General features: G+C 45.4%; 1 protein-coding gene across 1 annotated transcript in view; it reads left to right on the top strand.

Moving 5' to 3' along the window:
- SAMHD1 (SAM and HD domain containing deoxynucleoside triphosphate triphosphohydrolase 1) overlaps nt 1–19641 on the top strand; it is a 65199-nt gene extending 45558 nt beyond the window's left edge. Inside the window, exons 12-16 of the mRNA XM_073309943.1 lie at nt 1182–1321; nt 6015–6110; nt 14968–15072; nt 15427–15564; nt 17870–19641. Of these exons, the coding sequence (XP_073166044.1) occupies nt 1182–1321; nt 6015–6110; nt 14968–15072; nt 15427–15564; nt 17870–17998 (608 nt within the window). The 3' untranslated portion in view covers nt 17999–19641. The remainder of the gene's footprint in view (nt 1–1181; nt 1322–6014; nt 6111–14967; nt 15073–15426; nt 15565–17869) is intronic.
- The last annotated feature ends 391 nt before the right edge of the window (nt 19642–20032 follow it).

The following is a 20032-nucleotide window of genomic DNA, read 5'->3' as shown; positions in this document are numbered from 1 at the left end:
GAAATTGTTAGGTTAGTTCAGTGGTCTCCAAAGTGGGGTGTGCGCACCCCAGGGGGTGCTCAAGACGATCGATTGGGGGGTGCAGCAGGAGGAGCACCGCCGGAGCAAAAGGGCGGCGTGGCAGGAGGAGCACCGCCAGAGGGGGGGAAAAAAGTGGGGAGGAGCGGCCCTGAGTCCTCTGGCCCGTGGAGGAGCAGGGGCAGCCGTGCAGCCCGTGGCCAGAAAGAAGCGGCGCTTTCCCCTTCAAAGCCGGCCGGAGAGAAGCGGCTCTTTGAAGGGGAAAGCGCCGCTTCTCTCCAGCCGCTGGCTGTGCAGCTGACCCTGCTCCTCCTGAGTCCTCCTGCCCGTGCTTGCAGGGCTGCATTCCAAAAAGGGCTTTAGAGCTGCAGGCCAGGGCCCCGGGGCCCCCTTAACCCAGGGCCATGAAGCCCCTAAAGCCCCTGCATTCCGGGTGGCCCTGCCTGTGGCGTGGGGGCAGCTCCCAGAATCACAGCTCCCAGCATCGTGGCCATGGGGGCGGTGCTGCGCTGCGCAGAGCCAACTGCACGCCCCATGCACCAAACAGGAGCTGCCCCAGGTAAGTGCTCTGCACCTCCTGCCCCCGCCTTGAGCCTCCTCTCTCACCCCCGCCCTGAGCGCCCACCCAGACCCTGCACCCCACCCTGAGCGCCCACTGTATCACAAAGTGTAGAACCAAGATTTTCAAAAATAATAAAGCATATTCCATCACATTGCTCTCACTAAAAATATTAATAATATTTTTTTAGTGAGAGCAAAAAGGTTTTTTGTATTGTTAATAAATAAAATAAAATAAATTATTTAAAAAATATTGTTTATTTCATCTTTCTCATCTTTTTTAATTTCTATTTTTTCTATTTCTATGTTGTGTATGTTTTATAATTTACATAATATATTAGTACAGTCGTACATGTATATAATTGATACATAAATATACATAAATTTGGGGTGCGTGCTCAAAATTTTTTTACTGATGGGGTGCGCGATCAAAAAAATTTGGAGACCACTGAGTTAGTGTACTGGCTAACTCTTTGAAAATGGTGTTTTCATTTCTTGGCACATGGGTTAGGCTTTCTATATAGAGATATGTTCACAGATGCACATCTCTCTGCTGTAACAATGGGTACATGGCTATGTAAATGAAATGTATTTAACTTTGACAGATAACATCTTTCTGGAGATTCTGTACTCTAGTAATAAAGAGCTGACAGAGGCACGAGAAATTTTGCGTAAAATAGAGCTTCGCGATCTATACAAGTATTTAGGAGAGACTCGGACTGAACCAGGAAAAGAAATTACAGAGGTAAACAGTGTTCTCAATCCAATCTCTATTGATAGAGGGCTCCAAATTCTGCTGCCTCTTTTAAATATGCACTTCTGACTATTCTGCTGATTTGTCTCTATTCTGCTCTCATTCCTAAAACTGCCTGGGCCAATGGTAAATGGCCTGTCTTCTTCAAAACTCAGCCAGTAAGTGGGTGAAGGGCTGTTACATGGAGGAAGCTGGGGGAAGGATAAGAGATTTGGATAAAAAAGATCAACTGCTGAGCTGAGGACTGTTTCAGGATATTTTTATTTGAAATAACGTGTTCTGCAAAAATATGTGGAAAAGCATCGCTTCGGCCAAAAAACCAAATGAGAACATTTGAACACAAGGAAACGGTAAAACCGTTCAGCAGAGTAATGAGACTCTGGTGTAGTTTTGGCTCCAAGTTGTTGTCAGAGTGGCTTTAGTGGTATGGCTGAGTTTACATTCACGTGAGATATAACTTCTGAATTTCTTGACTTGCGGGGGTATAAATTCTCAACCTTAGTCACTATCTACTTCTCAGGCTCAGCATAGCTGTTTATTTCAAAAACAGTCAATATCAATTTAATATAGTACGCTGAAATATTCTAGACTGAGCTGGTACTGCTGCCAATATTTAAAGTTGCCCAGCATGTCCCATTATAAAACACTCTTTTCATTTGTTTATAACTTTGCCAAACTTTACCTGTTTGGGCTGAAATTTTGCATGCTGGGTGTCTTGCCACTGTCTGAACTGGTTTAGAAAATTTCAGCAAAAATGATGTGGTGGTTTCAGAGAATAAGAATAGAGGGAAATGTTTTGTCTTTTTTTTTTTTTTAAACCCTTCAGCTACTTTATTTATAAGCTCTGTTGCACGCGTGCTTTGGTGCAGGGATTTGAAAATTGACAAGGGAGATTCCCTGGAGAAAATCTGCCCAAATTTGGCCAACTTGAAAACCTTTTGAAAAATCTAGACTCTCACATGCTCAGTAGAGACTTGCTTACTTTGACCACAAATTTGTCCAAAGGTTTTGCCTCTTCTGAGCATACTCCAGCCCATGACTGCTGGGGTTGAGCAGGACTGCGCCTGCAATGGCTGCTGCTAGGGGCCTCTGAGCATCAGAACTGAGAGCAGGGAGACTCTCTCCTGTACTCCAGATACTCCTTTCTGTTTCCCAAGCAGCATGGAGGAGGAAACAGTCTGACCCAAATGCAGCTGGGTGACAAGAGCCAGTCCTGGGGAACAGAGAAGAGTGTAGTTTGGAACAAGGAGCCTGTGGGGATGAGGGGAGATACTGACTGAAATATTGGGGGTGGGAGAGACTGGGAGCCAGTGGGTTGGGGAGAAGAATGAAGAGGGAGCCTGAGATTAGGAGAGAGGATGGGGACAAGAATAGGTTGGAGGGGACAGAGTAGAAGGGGTCATGCTTGGAGCCAGAGGGAATGGACAATAGTTCGTGACCATTAAAGCACATTCCCACAGAACCTGGATTTGGACCCAAAATTACAGCGGTTCTTCATTCGTCTGCTGTCAGCAAATCTGTGAAACCCACTGGCAAAGTATCTCTCCCCCTAGTGCTGGTCAACATAGAGAAAGACAACCTACTACTGCTATCTCAGTTACTCCATTAGCTCAAGTGGCAGAGGTCTGTGTGGTGGATCTAAAAGTTCAAAGCCTGCTGATGAAATGTGTGGCTATCAATGTGATGCTACATGATGACATTTCTTTTACACTTTGTTTTTTTAAAAGCCTTGGAAATGACCCATGCATTACATTAAAAGATTAAGGTTGCAAAGTCAGTCAGCCATGTAAGAAATGACCCTTTGTGTGTATGTGTTATGATATAATCTTTAATTACATGGTCAAATACTATTTTTTCCATGGAATCCCTCCCTCATTCAGTGCATTGAATGGACGATGCTTACTAAATGAGACATTATTTAACATTTTTTCTCATCCATCAGTGTGTGGTTTCCAGGCCTTATTTATTGCACACTGTCATAAATATAAAGGGAAGGGTAACCACCTTTCTGTATACAGTGCTATAAAATCCCTCCTGGCTAGAGGCAAAATCGTTTCACCTGTAAAGGGTTAAGAAGCTAAGGTAACCTCGCTGGCACCTGACCCAAAATGACCAGTGAGGGGACAAGATACTTTCAAATCTGGAGGGGGGAAAAAAGGTTTTTGTCTGTCTGTGTGATACCTTTGCCGGGAACAGATCAAGGATGCAAGCCTTCCAACTCCTGTAAAGTTAGTTAATCTAGCTAGAAAATGCATTAGGTTTTCTTTGTTTTTTGGCTGGTGAAATTCGCTGTGCTGGAGGAAATGTGTATTCCTGTTTTTGTGTCTTTTTGTAACTTAAGGTTTTGCCTAGAGGGATTCTCTATGTTTTGAATCTGACTGCCTGTAAGATTATCTTCCATTCTGATCTTACAGAGTTGCTCTCTCATCTATTTTTTTTTTTTTTTTGTTCTTCTAATAAAGTTCTGATTTTTAAGAATCTGATTGGGTTTTTTGGGTCTTAAAAATCCAAGGGGTTTGTGTTTATCTTGTTTATTCTCAAGCCTTGCCAGGAAAGGGGGTGTAAGGGCTTGTGGGGATATTTTGGGGAAATAGGAACTACAAGTGGTCCTTTTCCCTGGATCTTTGTTAAAGCACTTGGTGGTGGCAGCGTTTTACCTAATCCAAGGGCAAAGACTTTTGCCTTGGGAAGTTTTAACCTAAGCTGGTAGAAATAAGCTTAGGGGGGTCTTTCATGCAGGTCCCCACATCTGTATCCTAGAGTTCAGAGTGGGGAAGGAACCTTGACACACACAATTTAAACCTTGGCATGAAGACAGAATTACTAATTTCCACCCCTCAGCTGCTTGTCCCAGTTTTCTTGCCCAGCCAGTCCCAGTCTCCTTGTCTGCCCCTGCAACTTTACCAGCTCCCAGTACCAGTATACCCCCTCCATTGCCATGCCCAGGTCAGTGCTTTGTCTTTTCTGCATTCCAATCAGGCAGTTTCTACCTCCTCACTGCCTGGGTGCCCGCAGTGGAAGTATTGAGAGCACAGGAGAGAGAATCTCAGCTCTTAGTTCTGATGCCTGGCCCCACAACAGTCCCCTGCAACTGGCAGTAGCAACTGCAAACAAGTCTTGCTTAGCCTCTGCAACCCTGAGCTGGAGCATGCTCAGTACAGACAGAATCTTCATATAATTTAGGTGCCAAACTCTAACTAGTCTCTACTAAGCACATGCAAAGAGATTTTTTTCAGAGGTTTATAACTTGGTCAAATTGTGGTCAGTTTTTCACAGGAACAGCAAAAGGCCTATCCCTGACACCAGAGTGCTCCTTCCACCCCCAACACACACACACCCCAATTTCACGCTCTTCCTCCAAAGGCTGGAGGTGCAAGAGCTTCTCAACAAAATGATTATACAATTTTTAACTGGGCATGGGGAGGGCATAGGGGGAATGACATTTTTCCGTAGTCTCATTCTTAGTAACAGCTGAACCCTTTTTGCTGAAACCTTCCAAACAAATTCAGTCTGAGGCAGACACCTGGCAGGGAGAATTTCAGTCCAAATGGTTAGTTTGCCAAAGTTTTATAAACTCCTGAAAACAATGTCTTATAATGGGATGTGTTGGGCAGCCTTAATCATAGGCATTCCTATCAACTCCACTTATTAATGGTTCATAAGTCAGAATTTATCTGGTTGGAAAGTAATTCAAATTCCAAACCATTGTCTTTTACTTTCAAAGGATGGCTTTCATCCTTGAGACACTTGTTTAGATGCTTCTTCAGATGCATCTGAAGAAGTGGCTTTTTACCCACGAAAGCTTATGCCCAAATAAATCTGTTAGTCTTTAAGGTACCACCAGACTCCTCGTTGTTTTTGTGGATACAGACTAACATGGCTACCCCCCTGATACTTGTTTAAAAAGTGTTATAGGTAGCTACCTCTAACAGTTCTGGTATTAAATTAAGTTTGTTTGGGGAGTAAGAGCTCTCTCTTCAACAGCCCTTTCCTTCATTGTGTGATGACACCCTGATAGCAGCAGAAACAGGCAGATTCCCAGCAGTTTTGGAATACATACTTGTATCCATTGTCAATATTGCAAACAGACTCTGTAAGAAATATTGAGTGTGTCTGTTTTCCTGTTTAGAATGAGGAGTTGAGGAAGTTGACCTGTTTAATAGGAACATAGATTATGTGCTTAAAGGTACATGTTCAGGGCACTGTAGTCCCCTCGAGGTCAACTTTTTTTTGTTTGAGGGCTAGTAGATTGCCCTAGGCACTAAAGATGTTTGTGACTCTCTAAGGGACCATCTAAAATCACCAACATAATAGCTTGTATCTCTGGCTAAAAGTCACACAATTATCATGGAAAACGTACATACTTCAAAGTTAGTCTTTCATGCAGGTTTTATTCCCTCTGCTGAAGCACTTTCTGTATAGCTTCACCTGGTCATGTGAACAATCTTCAGCTGTAGTCATGGTCTATTAATGCAGGTGAAAATCTTCACTTGAACTTTTCTTTTGAAAAGTGAATTATTTACATTAAAAATGCTGGTATTTTAAGTAATAAAGTAATCTAGCCTTATCTCAACCAGCCTTGTTGTTGCATGGCAGCGTTCTCTCCAGATATATATGGGTTCAATTGCACAGGTCTGGAACTGATAGTGCTTGAATAGAATTAAAAGTGTTCTCTCTTTCTCAGGAGCAGTATGATAGGCTGCCAGCTGACATTGTTGCTTCCAGACCAAAGAATGCACCTCAGGATATTGAATTGAATGCTGAAGACTTTATAGTTGATGTAAGTATGTCCTTTCAGAGCAAACTTAGTGTAAAACATACTCTGTCTTCATTTCTGTATCACAAAGGGCCAAGTGTACCATGTAAAAGTTTGCAAATAAAGCTGAGTATACTTTATATTCAAAATAAGAAAGCAGTTTGTCCCATTCACACTAATTACACAATTCAGGGACAATATAAGGCATAAGGTAACCCTCGGTGCATTCCCATCCCTGTGTGGAGTACGCAGTTGGTATCTGGTGCCTAGCAGTTTCCCTGTATGTATTACTCCTGAAGCCTATAGATCAAGGGTTCTCAAACTTTTTCATAATGTGGCTCGTGTTAAGATTGGAGAAGAAAATGGGCTATGCAATCCCTGGGAAGAGAGGTGTCCACAATACAATTTGTTGTCATGTAATATCCCTTTGGCAATGGAAAAGAAGTGTTAGGAAAGCATTTAGTTACTTTTTTAGCTGTTCCATTGCTGGCTCTGCTCCCTGAAAGCACTTCCTATTTCCTCTTCTGTAACATTTGCTACTAGTTTTTGTAAAGAAGAGCCTTGAATGCTTGTAGAAGCAATGAGTGGTGGTCACAGCACCATGTGCCCTGCCAGTTTTCTGCAGACTGCTAGCAAGTATTGAGTGACCACAACTTAAAAACAACTGCAGTAGACTTTTTTGTGAAATATAATAGTTTCTGTAGTGTCCTTCACAAAAACTGAATTTCAAAAGTCACAATGGATTTAAATTATACAGTTAGAAATTATGGGTATGATAAATTCACCTCTTCTGGACCTGGCAGAAAACAATACCTGCTGCTTTCACCTATCAGTTGGTGTGTGTGGATTTGGATTGTCAGTCTTGTTTCCTAGGAATAGTTGGTGCTAACACAATGCTTCACTCAGGACAAGTTTTTCTCCCAGTAGGGGAGGGAGACCAAAACACAGAAGGCAGTTTGACTGCCTTACAAATCTAACTTAACAGCTCAAAGCCTTTCTAAACTAATATTGCTGAAAAAGATAATGGGAAAATGCCATCCAGTCCCAGCAGTGGGGCTGCTGGTGTGTTCTCTAAAGTATGTTAAAGATGACCTCTAAAGTTTTTTTGCATTTATTCCATTTTTCATCTAATGAGGCTTGTGGTCCATGAAGGTTCACCTCTATTTTCCTTAGTTCTGGCAAAACCCCTGTTATCAAAAAGAAAAAGAAAAATAATGGCTGAGTCTCCTCACATGAAAACCCAAGGGAGAGGGATATAGGCTCCTCCCCCTACTGACATCACAGCTCTTGGCATGCTCTCTGAGCCAGCTCTACCACTTTTATAAATTGCTACCTTTTGAGCATAGTGGTTACATTGCTGTCTCACAGCACAGCGTGGGATGAGAAAACCCTCTGACTTGGAATAGTCGGTGATTAACACGTTCCATTGGTTTGCAGTGTGGACTGTTTCACAGAAAACAGAATTACGGGAGCTGCTGAGCACACAGGAATGTATCCAAGAGACAATTTTCAAGGAGGAATAAAAGAAGGAATTTTAAAAATAAAATATAATAATAATACATATTTAACCATATAAATGATTACTCAATTTAGTATTTAATTGTAGTTGACTGTTTATGCTAGTGATGAAATACATACACCATATATACTTAGAGAAATAAAATTAGGAGGACTTGAAGACATACTTGCTAATCATTAAATGTAAAAACCTTTGCAGGGTTACTTTTAAGGGCTTGTCTTCACTACTGGGGTAAGTTGACCTAAATTACGCTACTCCAGCTAATTGAATAACGTAGCTGGAGTCACCGTAGCTTAGGTCGACATAACCCAGTGTCTTCACTGCACTACGTTAATGGGAGACGCTCTCCAGTGGACTTACCTTACTCTTCTCAGGGAGCTGGAGTCGACCAGAGAGCGCTCTGCTATCAATTTAGCAGGTCTTCACTAGACCAGCTAAATCGACACCCGCTGCATCGATTGCAGCAGTGTGGATAGTGAAGACAAGCCCTAAGTATTGAGAATCAGCCTGCTCTGACAGCAATCTCATTATTACTCGTGTGCTTGTGGTACATTAAGGCCCACATGGTGGAAGACTTGCACTTGGGAAGGGGGTTGTGACCTTGAAAATGGATAGCTACCTAAGACCAGCATAAAAAAAACATAACGGAAGTATTACATCTGCAAGTAGAAAGAGACTGAAGCATTCCTTCTCCCTTGGGTTGTGCAATGTCCAGCTACACCTTTGTGACTGGAATATGTCTTCCTATAAGCCATTATTCCTGCAGATAGGCAGTGTGACCTTGGTCAAGACCCTTTCAGAGCAGTTCTACTTGGAAAAGTTAACTTTGCTTAAAAAAAAATCATTAGGGTTTAACATTTGTTTTTCCATTTACTGCATCTGCACTTAATGTGTCATGTCGTGGCCAGTCCTGCAACCAGAGGTCTTCCTGGTCTATGCATTCCCACCAATACTAAAGGTTCTGCAAGTCAGTTGCTGCCCTCAGGCACACTGATGTAATCCCATTGTTCTCAAACTATGCCTTCATTTACATCTGAGTCATTGGAAAAAGGGAAATGCTTCTCTGCAAGTGTTTCACTGCTGAAATTGATTTGATCTCTCCTCTCGCCTTCTGTGCCCCATTCCTCTCCACCCTAAAAATTCTGTTTTCTTAATTCAGATATTCTGGAAAACAAATAGAAAAATTATATGTATTGGGTGGAGGCAGCACTGGTGTGTTAAAATTGTCTTGGTTCAACTGCCAAAAATATTCTAGTGGCAGCACTGTCAAGTTACCGAGGCAAAATTAAAATTTAAGGGCTACCACTACATATAGACAGATCTGAAGCATATCTGAAAGGTAATCTGTAAATCACTTTAGATTTCCCTCAACTCTGTTTGCTGGACGCCTCTCTGTCTGATTGTAGGTCACTTTTAAGGTGATACTTTACAACTTTCTTGAAGCTCATCACATCAGTGAAACTAATTTCATGAAACAATTGAGACAAATTTTAGTTTTTTCATAAAGATTAACTATTAGTTAGTGCCAAATATTTTAGAATAATCCTTGCTATTTTCTAACTACTAATAATTATAGTGTCTCTTTTGTTAGAATCTTAGTAATCTCAAGTCTAAAAAACTACCCAAAAATATGTATTCTTCTGTGAGTGCTTGCTTGCTTGTGTTGATTCCATTCTAGGTGTCCGTGCGCCCATGTGCACGGTCGTTGGAGATTTTTGCTTTAGCAGTGTCCGTATGGTCGGCTCTGGCACCCCCTTGAGTGCCGCGTTCATGCATCGGTCTATCAGGTGCCGCCAGCCCTACGCCCTCTCAGTTCCTTTTTGCCACCCACTATGGTTAGTCGGAGTGCATTTCCTTGCATAGCAAGGGCTAGCGGTTTCATCTCTTCTGACTTTAAGCTGTAGGACCTTGTAAACAGTTTGCTTAGTAGTTACTGATAAGTAGCTTTTAAGTGTAGTTAGAAGTTAGAGTCCCAGCAGGGACTTCGCCTCCAGCGGGGCATGCCCCAGTCTCTGGAGCTTAAGCCCTGCATGGGCTGTAATAGGCCTATCCCTGTAAGTGATCCCCACAGAAGCTGCTTCAAGTGCTTGGGGGAATCCCATTTGAAGGACAGGTGTCGTTTTCGTAAAAAATTTTCTACCCAGGACTCAGCGCGGGATATTCATTTGTGGGCTCTCTTCATGGAGGCTGCTCTCCATCTGGCTTCTGAGCCTTCCTGCAGACTCACCTAATACCTCAGCCTCAGTGCGCAGCGCACCCCTGGAACCGGGCTCTGCCTGGCGCCAATTCCTGGTGCTGGTGCCCAAAAAGAAAAAAAGAAGCACGGCTCCCTGGCACTGGGCAAGAAGAGCCATGGGACATCGGGCAAAGGACCCAGTTCTGGCCACCCACCTACTCTGGAGCCACGTGTCCATATCTCCCCATTTGGCGCCCTTAGCCCCTTAAAGGATCTACCACCAACTCCCAGGAGCAGTAGGGGACCCAAACTCCTGACAGCATTGATGCATTCCCAAGCTCCCCCGGCACCAAGAGAGCAGAGGCCTCCGCCCATGCCGCTGACACCACACGTGCCGCAGGAAACAGCAAAGGCTCCCTATGAGGACAAGCCAGCTGCTAAGACCCCTCAAGGGGCAGTGGAGCGCTGCCAATCCCCCGAGGCGAGGCAGCGCTCTCCTACTCTTGTCCCAGATCTCCAGAGTCGCAGCCCACATCCTCCAGGGCTCTCCCTCAGGCGCCGCAATTGCGCTCTCCACTGTCTCAATGCAGATTTTGACTAAGGGGAGGGGCCAGTCCCCATACTACTGGCACCATTCGGCCTCCCGCTGATCGTCCTCTTGGTGCAGGTCTTGGTTGCCTGCCCTATGGGAGTGCTCCCTGTCACGACACCAGTACCCTCGATACCGGCACTGATCCTCTCACTCCGGGCACCGGTCTCCAGGGACAACGGTCGGCAGGCAGACACAGGCATCGACGGCCCCACCATGGTCACAGGAAGGGGATTCCTCCGGCACGGAAGAGCAGTTCAGCCCCTCACCCAGACTCCGCCGGCGCAATTGGGCACGAGAGGCCACGCCGTCATCGGTGCCCCATTGGCAGCACAGCCAGTGGCCTTACTGGAGCACGTGGGGCCGTGCCGGTCGTGACGATGCCCCTTTCGCACCACTCACCTTGCAGCAACAGTTTGCAGCACCGACCAATGTATGATGGGGTCCTCAAAATTGCCATGGCCTCTGGCAAACCCTGTCTTCCATCCTTCCCACCTCCAAAAGGGCTGAAAAGAAGTACTTTGTCCCAGCCAAAGGGTTTGAGTATCTTTATACCCACCCACCTCTGGGTTCGCTGGTTGTCTCTGCGGCCAACAAAAAAGATAAGCAGGGGCACACTAGCTTAACTCCCAGAAATAGAGGCCAAAAGACTGGACCTTTTTGGGAGAAAAATTTATTCCACTGCCAGCCTGCAATTCCGGGTGGCAAACCATCAGGCCCTCTTGGGCAGATACAGTTTTAACTTATGGGACTCCCTCTGTAAGCTCAAAGAGTCAGTCCCTCCTGCAGGGTTTGGCCCAAGAATCAGCACCCTGGTAGAGGAGGGCACTGCGGCGGCTATGTGCTCCCTCCAAATAGTGTGGGACACTGTGGACTCAGCAGCAAGGGTGGTTGCGGTGGCAGTGGTTATGAGGTGCAGCTCCTGGCTTCAAACCACTGGTCTTTCCCTAGAGATGCAGCCCTTGATTTAGATCCTCCCGTTCCATGGGAATGGTCTCTTCTCCGAACAGACGGATGTGAGGCTGTATGGGTTAAAGGACACTCGGGCCATCCTTCGCTTTCTGGTCATGCGTACGCTGCAGTCTTCACAGAAGCAGTTCCAGCCACCCCCGCCACCAAGGTCTTGGCAGCCTCAATGGGTCTGCAAGGAGAAGGGATAGACACGCAAGTTTTAGTCCTCACCACCCTTCCTCCTCCTCCCACGCAGCCTGGCCCGGTAAAGCAGCCAGGGGGCCAGAAGCATTTGTTTTGAAGGTGCTCTCGAGAGTGATGTCCAAGTCAATTTCCCAGATCCACCTTGTTCTTTCCTCAACCATCTTCGTCCCTATGGTTCAGCCTGGTCGCGAGTCACCTCGGACCGCAGGGTGCTGGACATAGTATCTCGGAGCTATATCCTGCAGTTTTTGGCCATCCCTCCCTCCCACCCCCAGTCTTGCCCCATCCCTCTTCAGGGACCCTTCTCACGAGCAGCTCCTTACTCAAGAGGTTGAGAACATCTTGCGCCTGAGGGCGGTGGAGGAGGTCCCTTGGGACACGAAAGGAAAAGGGTTCTACTCCCACTACTTCCTAATCTTGAAGGCAAAAGGGGGCCTCAGACCCACCCTGGACCTGCGTCGCCTCAACAAGTCTCTCAAAAAGCTGAAGTTTCACATGGTGTCCCTGACCTCCATCATCCCCTCCGTGGTTCTGGGAGACTAGTACACTGCCCTCAGTTTAAAGGACGCTTATTTCCATATTCCCAGGTCACAGGCGCTTCCTCAGTTTCATAGTGGGCAGATGCCATTTTTAATTCACAGTACTAGCCTTTGGCCTCTGATCGGCCCCAAGGGTGTTCACAAAATGTGTGGCGCCAGTGGCTGCTTACCTGAGACATCAAGGGGTCCAGGTCTTCCCGTATCATGACGACTGGTTCGTCAAGGGCCCATCTCGGGAGCAAGTGCAGAGGAGCCTTAATCTGGTGCGTTCCACCTGCCGCAACCTGGGCCTGTTAATAAACGAGAAAAAATCCACCTTAACGCCCGTCCAGCGAATAGAGTTCATTGGGGTGGTTCTCAACTCCATGCGAGCCAGAGCCTTCCTTCCAGGAGCTCGTTTTCAGGCCATGTCGGATGGACCTGATCTCCCATGTAAAGAACCACCTGCCCACCACAGTTCACACCTTCCTGTGGCTGTTGGGCCATATGGCCGCATGTACGTACATGGTCGATTTCATCTTCGGCCCCTGCAAATGTGGCTGGCGTCAGTCTACATTCCCAACAGGCACGACCTGAACCGGATAGTCTGGGTGCTGGACCACCTCAGGTCATCCTTGAATTGGTGGTTGGACCTCAGGTAAGCGTTGGAGGGAGTCCCCTTCGCAACCCCGTTCCCGTTGCTGACCCTGGTCTCCGATGCTTCGGACCAGGGCTGGGGAGCCCACCTGGGCGAGCTGAGCTCCCAGGGCCACTGGTTGTGGGACGATCTAGCCTTCCATATCCACATTAGGGAGCTCAGAGCGGTTCGCCTGGCCTGCCAGGCTTTCTTGCCCCACCTGAGGAACAAGGTGGTGCAGGTCCTGACGGACAATACCGCCGTGATCTATTACATCAACAGGCAGGGCAGTGCCAGGTCTTCGGCCCTTTGTCCAGAAGCTCTCTGCCCTTTGGACTTTTGTGTGTGGCATGCCATTCATCTGGTAGCCACGCACCGGCCTGGAACCAGTAATGTCCTGGTGGATCACCTCAGCAGGACTTTCTCATCTCTCCACAAGTGGTCGTTCCATCCGGAGATGGTCAGCATAAACTTCTAGAGGTTGGGGACTCCCCAGGTGGACCTATTTACATCCAGGCAGAACAGAAAATGCCACGTGTTCTGTTTGATCCGGGGAATGGACAGGGGCTCCCTTTCAGATGCCTTTCTCATTCCATGGTTGGGGGCGCTGATGTATGCCTTCCCGCCAGTGCCATTGATTCCTTGTGAAGATCAAGCAAGACAGGGTGAGAATTATCCTAATAGCCCCTGTGTGGCCTCATGAGCACTGGTTCGGCATGTTGCTGACCCTTTCGGTAGCTGCCCCGCTGCAGCTGCCCCTCTGGCTGGATCTGCTGTCCCAGAACCACAGCAGCCTTTTGCATCCTAACCTGGAGGTGCTGCACTTGACGGCTTGGCTGCTGCATCGCTAAGCATGGATGAATGGCCGTGCTTGGCCCGTGTCCAGGAGGTCTTGCTGGGTAGCAGGAAACCCTCCACCAGAGCGACTTATCTGGCCAAATGGAAAAGACTCACGTGCTGGGCCTCAGAATGGCATAGTCGGGCCGAGCAGGCCCTGAGGCAGGAGATACTGGATTATCTGCTGCACCTCAAACTCCAAGGTTTGTCCCGGTTATCGATCAAGGTCCACCTGGCCACTATCTTGGCTTCCATCCTCTGTTCCAAGGCAGGTCAATCTTCGCTCACAACATGATGGCGTGGTTTTTGAAAGGTCTGGAGTGTGTCTACCTGCACGTCTGGGATCCCGTTCCCCGCCCAGGACCCAAATCTCATGCTGTCGAGGCTCATGGGGTCTCTCTTTCAGCCTCTGGCTTCCTGCTCTCTCCTGCTTCTCTCATGGAAGGACTTGTTCCTGGTCGCGATAACGTCGGCCTGCAGGGTGTCCGAGATCAGGGTGCTTACTTTGGAGCCGCCCTATATGGTCTTCTACAAGGACAAGGTCCAGCTGTGACTGCACCCAGCGTTTCTGCCCAAGGTCGTTTCCCAGTTTCATACTGGCCAGGACATATACTTACCTCTTCTTTCCAAAGCCTCATACATCAGATGAGGAGCACAGACTACACACCCTGGACATCAGGAGAGCGCTGGCCTTCCACATAGACAGGACAAAGCTGTTCTGTAAGTCAGCACAGCTGTTCGTTGTGGTGGCAGACAGAATGAAGGGTCGCTCAGTGTCTGCTCAGAGGATTTTGTCCTGGATCACGGCCTGCATCCGCTACTGTTATGAACTGGCGAAAGTGCCTGCGATCGTGGGACCACACTCGACTAGGGCACAAGCGTCATCAGTGGCCTTCCTGGCGCAGGTACCAATCCAAGAGATCGGTAGAGCCACTACCTGGTTGTCTGTTCACGTGTTCGCATCTCATCATGCGCTTACCCAGCAAGTTCGAGACAGCCCTGGCTTTGCCAGAGCAGTGCTGCAACCTGCAAGATGGTGAACTCCGAGCCGACTTCCGTTGATACTGCTTGGGAGCCACTTAGAATGGAATCGACATGAGCAAGCACTTGAAGAGGAAAAAGCAGTTACCCACCTCTTTTGTAACTGTTGCTCTTTGAGCTGTGTTGCTCATGTCCATTCCTCCTGCCCCTCTGTCAGAGTTGTTGGCAAGGAGGAACTGAGAGGGCGTAAGGCCAGCGGCTCCTGATGTACCGACGCAGGAGCGCAGCACTCAAGGGGGCACCACAGCTGGCGCTACGGATACCGCTGCAGCAAAAGTTTTCAACCGCGCGTCTGGGTGCAGCACACCTAGAATGGAATGGAGCAACATCTCGAAGATCAACAGTTATGTAAAAGGTGGGTAACCGTGTTTTGTTCATCTGTATCCGTTTCTGAATTGTCTCCATCAAGGTTATCAATATGGACTATGGAATGAAAGAACAGAACCCTATTGATAAAGTTCGCTTCTATTGCAAGTCTGATCCGAGCCAGGCAGTCAAGATTTCGAAAGAACAGGTAGCTATCGCTTTACCAAGGGCCCTTATCAAACATGCCCGGCCTGCTTCTGAAGGAAATTTTCATATAACAGGTTGTGGAAATACTTCTGTGCAATAGTGTGGTGGTGGGGTGCAGTTTTACCACAATGTGGAATCTTAGTATTTAACACAGTCCATCCAAAATCCATTCCTCATTATCTTCAGATTGACTGACTAATTTTTCCAGTCAAACTCCCTAATTTTGTGGTACACATTATGCTTTATAATGAGAACTTACATTTTTCTACCTACATTTGGAAACATTTTGAAGTTCATTGATCAGTTGGCTCTAGATTCCAAGAAACAGTATAATTTCTTTTCCTCTATTCAAAAGGTTTCAAGGCTTCTGCCAGAGACATTTGCAGAGCAGCTGATCCGGGTTTATTGCAAGAAAAAGGATGAGAAGAGTTTAGATGCTGCAACAAAGTGTTTTATTCAGTGGTGTATGAACATGGATTTTACTAAACCACAGGTAACGTACTACTTTATAAATACCCCTACACACAGATTCATCCATTCCCAGGCCAAAAGGGACCATTGTGATAATCTAGTCAGACCTCCTGTACAACACAGGCCAGAGAGCTTGCCCAAAATAATCCCTACTCCTTCAGCGTCTCACCTTGGCACATGGACTTGGGACCTTCAAAATCTGTGCATTGTTAGGGATTTTTTACCTGTAAGGCCTTGTCTACACAGGAATGCTGAATGTTCTAACCAAAGCAGTGAACTTAAACCAATGCAAACCCATGTGGACACTCTTATTTCTGTTTAAGGGTAGCTTTTATCAGGTTAACATAAACTGATTGGGAACAGGTGTAAATTGAACTGAAGTGAGACACTTTTATCCTGAAATAAGAGCATCCACCCAAGGGTTTACATCGGTTTCGTTAACTGGTGCAAGTTTTGTTTGTAGACCAGCCCTAAACCACCACGGTGGGGCTCAATGGCATCTCTTTAAGGAATCATTCAGACCAGTTCCCAGGCCTGTAAAGCTTCCTGTTTCCCCAGGAGAATTTAATTTGTTTTTTTTGTTGATCTTTTATGGGCTCCTGTTCAGGAGCCCCAATCTCCTGGGGAAACAAGGCATCTTGAACAGGAAGAGGGTAGAGACTGCCCAAACATTCCTGGTTTTGAAGGTCCCTGCTGCTGTGTGTGGGTAGAGCCTATTGCCCCTGCTGCTTGTCAGACTCCAGAGCATAGATACCACAGGACGTGATGGGGATGGAGCACACTGTAGGCCCTTTATGCAGTTGTGGCTTTTGCAATAGGGGCAGGGCCAGAGCCACCTCTGTGGTCCCAGCTCTTGGGGATGTTGAGTCAGTGGGTCAAAAACAGTCTCTGAGAGAGACAGAAACTGATCCTGAAGGAAATAGGAACCTCAGTCGCCTGCCGGGGTGGCACCTGTAATATCAATAGAGCTAACTTGGCATTTCTGAGACAGCATCCCCTCCCCTGTGCTGCCCCTTGCCTCCTCTATCTTTTCTCCCAGTAAACTTGTTTTTCAGCTGATAAAATTATTTATGTCCATCACTGTAGCAGAGTAGTTAATATGATGGAAACAAATGACATTTTTGCCATTATAAATAAAATGAGAATGTAAATTAGGTATTTCACATGTATTAAATATGCAAATCATAGCATTGCATAAGGTGCACTGAACCTCTAGTTTTCTGGACAGTAAGCCTTAGTAGGTGTGACTTGTACATCAAGTTCGGTACGGACAGTGTGATAAGGTGTCTTTTTCCAGCAATTAAAGGTTTTCTCTTAGCAGTTGGTTTTGAATGCTGCTAATTAATCTGTATCTCATATTAAGCTGCCCCTCTTTCTGTATCTGCTCTTTCAGGTCTAGATGTTTTCTCAAATACCTTTCCCTGCATGAAATGTAGTCTGGAGGAGCTCTGAGAGAAACGTACTCACATCACAAATTAGTTTCATGTCCTTTAATAAAAAATGTAGAGCTTTAAATCCCTTCAGTGTGACGAAGCATAATACCTTGTATTGAGCATTTCTAAAACCAGTGTGTTAGGCCTCAGGGCTTGTTTTCCAGGGGTGCTGAGCACCCACAGCTAATCTTGGGGGTCGCTCAGTACCTCCAGAAATCCAGCCACTGGAATATGGTTTCCACAGGCATGATCTTGGGCATGTGAGTCTCCTTAGGGCTCATCCTTTTGTAACAGTTCTGGGTTCTGAGAGCAAATCAGAGTTAATTTCTACAATGTGCTTTGCATGTGAGATTCGTAAAAAGCTTTCCGTGCTTCTAACAATATCAATTTTATCATGCAACCAGCTTTACACCACACCAGTTCATTGCACCATAGTAATGTGTCTTAACAGGTGAAACGTGGCCAAGTCTGTAAAACTGAATGTGGGTAATCCATGCCGCAGGATCTCAGCACTTTGTTGTGGCAGTATTGGACAGCTGAATTTGAGATGGACAATGGGATGGTTACTGGGCTCACTTTGTGTGATAATACACTAAGTATTTTCTGGCTCACCAACTTCCTGGATTTATTGGTGACTAAGCTTTGGGAACCAGCTGAACAACTCGGATACATTTGTACAGAGTTCTCACCTACAAAGTGCTCAGTCATTGATAATGACCCGTTTATGGCTCATTTCTCATCCTTTCTATTCATAAGCCTAAAATTGTGCTTCTTGTTTTGTTCTGTTTGTACAGCACCTAGCACAATGAGGTCCTGGTAAGACAAATAATAAAGTAAGAATGTGCTTGTAAAACTTGGTAACTTTTTCTCGACTTCCTTTCAATTACTTTCTAGGATGGTGATGTGGTCGCCCCTGAACTAACTCCAATGAAACCAAGCTGGAATGACCCTGACGAGGATGAATTGCAAAGTGCAAATGACTGCAGGGAAGCTTCAAAATCCAGAACCAGACTCTTTCAATAACTGATTTGTTAAATGGAGTTTATTTGCAATATTTAAAGCCTTTCCAGTAACAGTTTTGCGCTGTTCCTTCTATCCCTTTAAAAGATACTTGAAAGGGAACAGCACATTGTATAAAACCTACTTGAAAAGCTTTACAGAACAAGTTTACAATAATGCAGTTTTTTAAGTTGCTATATGTTTCCTGTATGTAACATAGTGATTTAAAAGCCCTGCGAGCATTGACATTGAAAGGGGAATTTTATATGTGATCAGTGAGTACTTGCAGCAGAACGAACAAACTGCTGTTCTAGTGTTTGACTTGAATGTATGGGGGCTGTGTGGCAAGAGTACCTTTAAAAATGAAGGCTTTTGAAATACCCCAAACTGCCATAAAATTCCAAAAGGAAATTAATATTTTACCACTGCTGTAGTGTAACTAGCATTGCACTTCAACATGATTTTGACTTCCCTAAAATCAGAGAAATGTGAGCAGCAAGTGCCCAGCTTCCTTTACTGGGGCAAATGTCATAGACAGTATAGATCTTCCCAATTTTTTTTCTCTTTTATGTCCCCTACTTCAGATCCCTTTCTTTTAAGATAATTGTGTTGTCACATGTTCTGACAGAGCCAAGCCTATAGCTCAGATTTCTTAAGCCTTACTGAAGTGAAAAGTGCGTCAGTGAGGGGTGGCGCTTTTTTTTAACCCTGTTTTTTAGATTGTGTTTTTGTGGCTTTACAATCACTTTTTCCTGCCATTTAAATGTTCTTTCCCCTGGGTCTTGTCATACAGCACAAATGGGGTGGGGACCCGATTTGACTACTGATAAATGGCTGTCCAGTATACAGGGCAAACAAACTAGGCAGATTTTTCCTCCAGTCTTTCATTTAGAGATTCCTCGAAACATAGTAAGTAAAAAAATATATTCATACAGAAATGGGATTTTTAAGTTGCCTGTGTCCGTTTTTTAAAGTAGTACCTGAAACACGAAGAAAACAACCTTAACCTCTTTTTCTGAACCTTTGACTTTGGAAGTCAGGTGTTAGTCACCAGTGGGTCTGAATACAAAATCAGTGTAATAAGTCTTCAGTGAGAGACCAGCTCTGTTACATGAAATTAATTAAACTGTCCCTTCTAGAGATGGCATCTGATAATTACCAGATGGAGGCAGGCCATAATTCTGGTATGCTGTTCTCTTAATATGCAGAAGCCCATATGTTCACCAGAGGGGGGTGTTGTACAAACCCCCTTTTCAGTGCACTACCAGTGATTCTGATCTACAGGTGGATGAAATGGTGGTTGTCAGAAATCTTCACGGACTTGGGAAGCACCTCTCTAACAGTGCTGGAATGTACTTGACTTCATCAAACTGAAAGTGAAGCAGTTGTGCTAAAACCCTGTCATTCAAGGCAACTTGAAACATTACATACAGAATAATGTATTCATTTCACAGCTGTCACTTCAAGGTATTTGCTTATTTGAAACTATTTTAATGAGTGTTCTATAGAAAATCTTTTGCTTGAGAGAGCCATGCTCTTTGCTTCTGAAAGGTGAAACTTTACCTCTGAGCTGGATCTTTTTTTTTTTTTATAGTTCAAACTAACTGAGCCTGAGTTGACTGAAAACGAATGTATACAAATATTTTAATACAACTTTTTTCATAGAATTGCAGTGTGGATTGTTTGTATTAAAATCAATAGTACAGTTAATGCACAGTTAAAATGAAAATTGCCCAATGCATTCTTAAAGGACAGACATTCATAGCTAAAGCAAGTCTGAGCCCAATTTAGAATGACTTTTTCCATCAGTTTGCTGTGATGTCCCTTGTGCTTTGGAAGCTCTTCATGCTGGAAGAGAGAGATTGGCTCTATTCCCAGTCCCCTGGAGCAGGAATAATTTTGGATTGGAGTCAAATTCAGGTTTAAGGCACCATGAAAGGTAATAAGGATTCAGGCCAATTAGAAGGCCAAGGAAGCAATGTCCTGTGTTGAGACATGTGGCAGGTTCCCAGAGCAGCCAGATGGGAGACCTGTGCCTAGCATGATGTTACTGAGATG

This window comes from Lepidochelys kempii, chromosome 13 (assembly GCF_965140265.1).
Source record: "Lepidochelys kempii isolate rLepKem1 chromosome 13, rLepKem1.hap2, whole genome shotgun sequence".
Taxonomy (NCBI): Eukaryota; Metazoa; Chordata; order Testudines; family Cheloniidae; genus Lepidochelys; species Lepidochelys kempii.
Note: the sequence above shows the minus strand (reverse complement) of the source record. Positions and strands in the feature narration are given on the sequence as shown.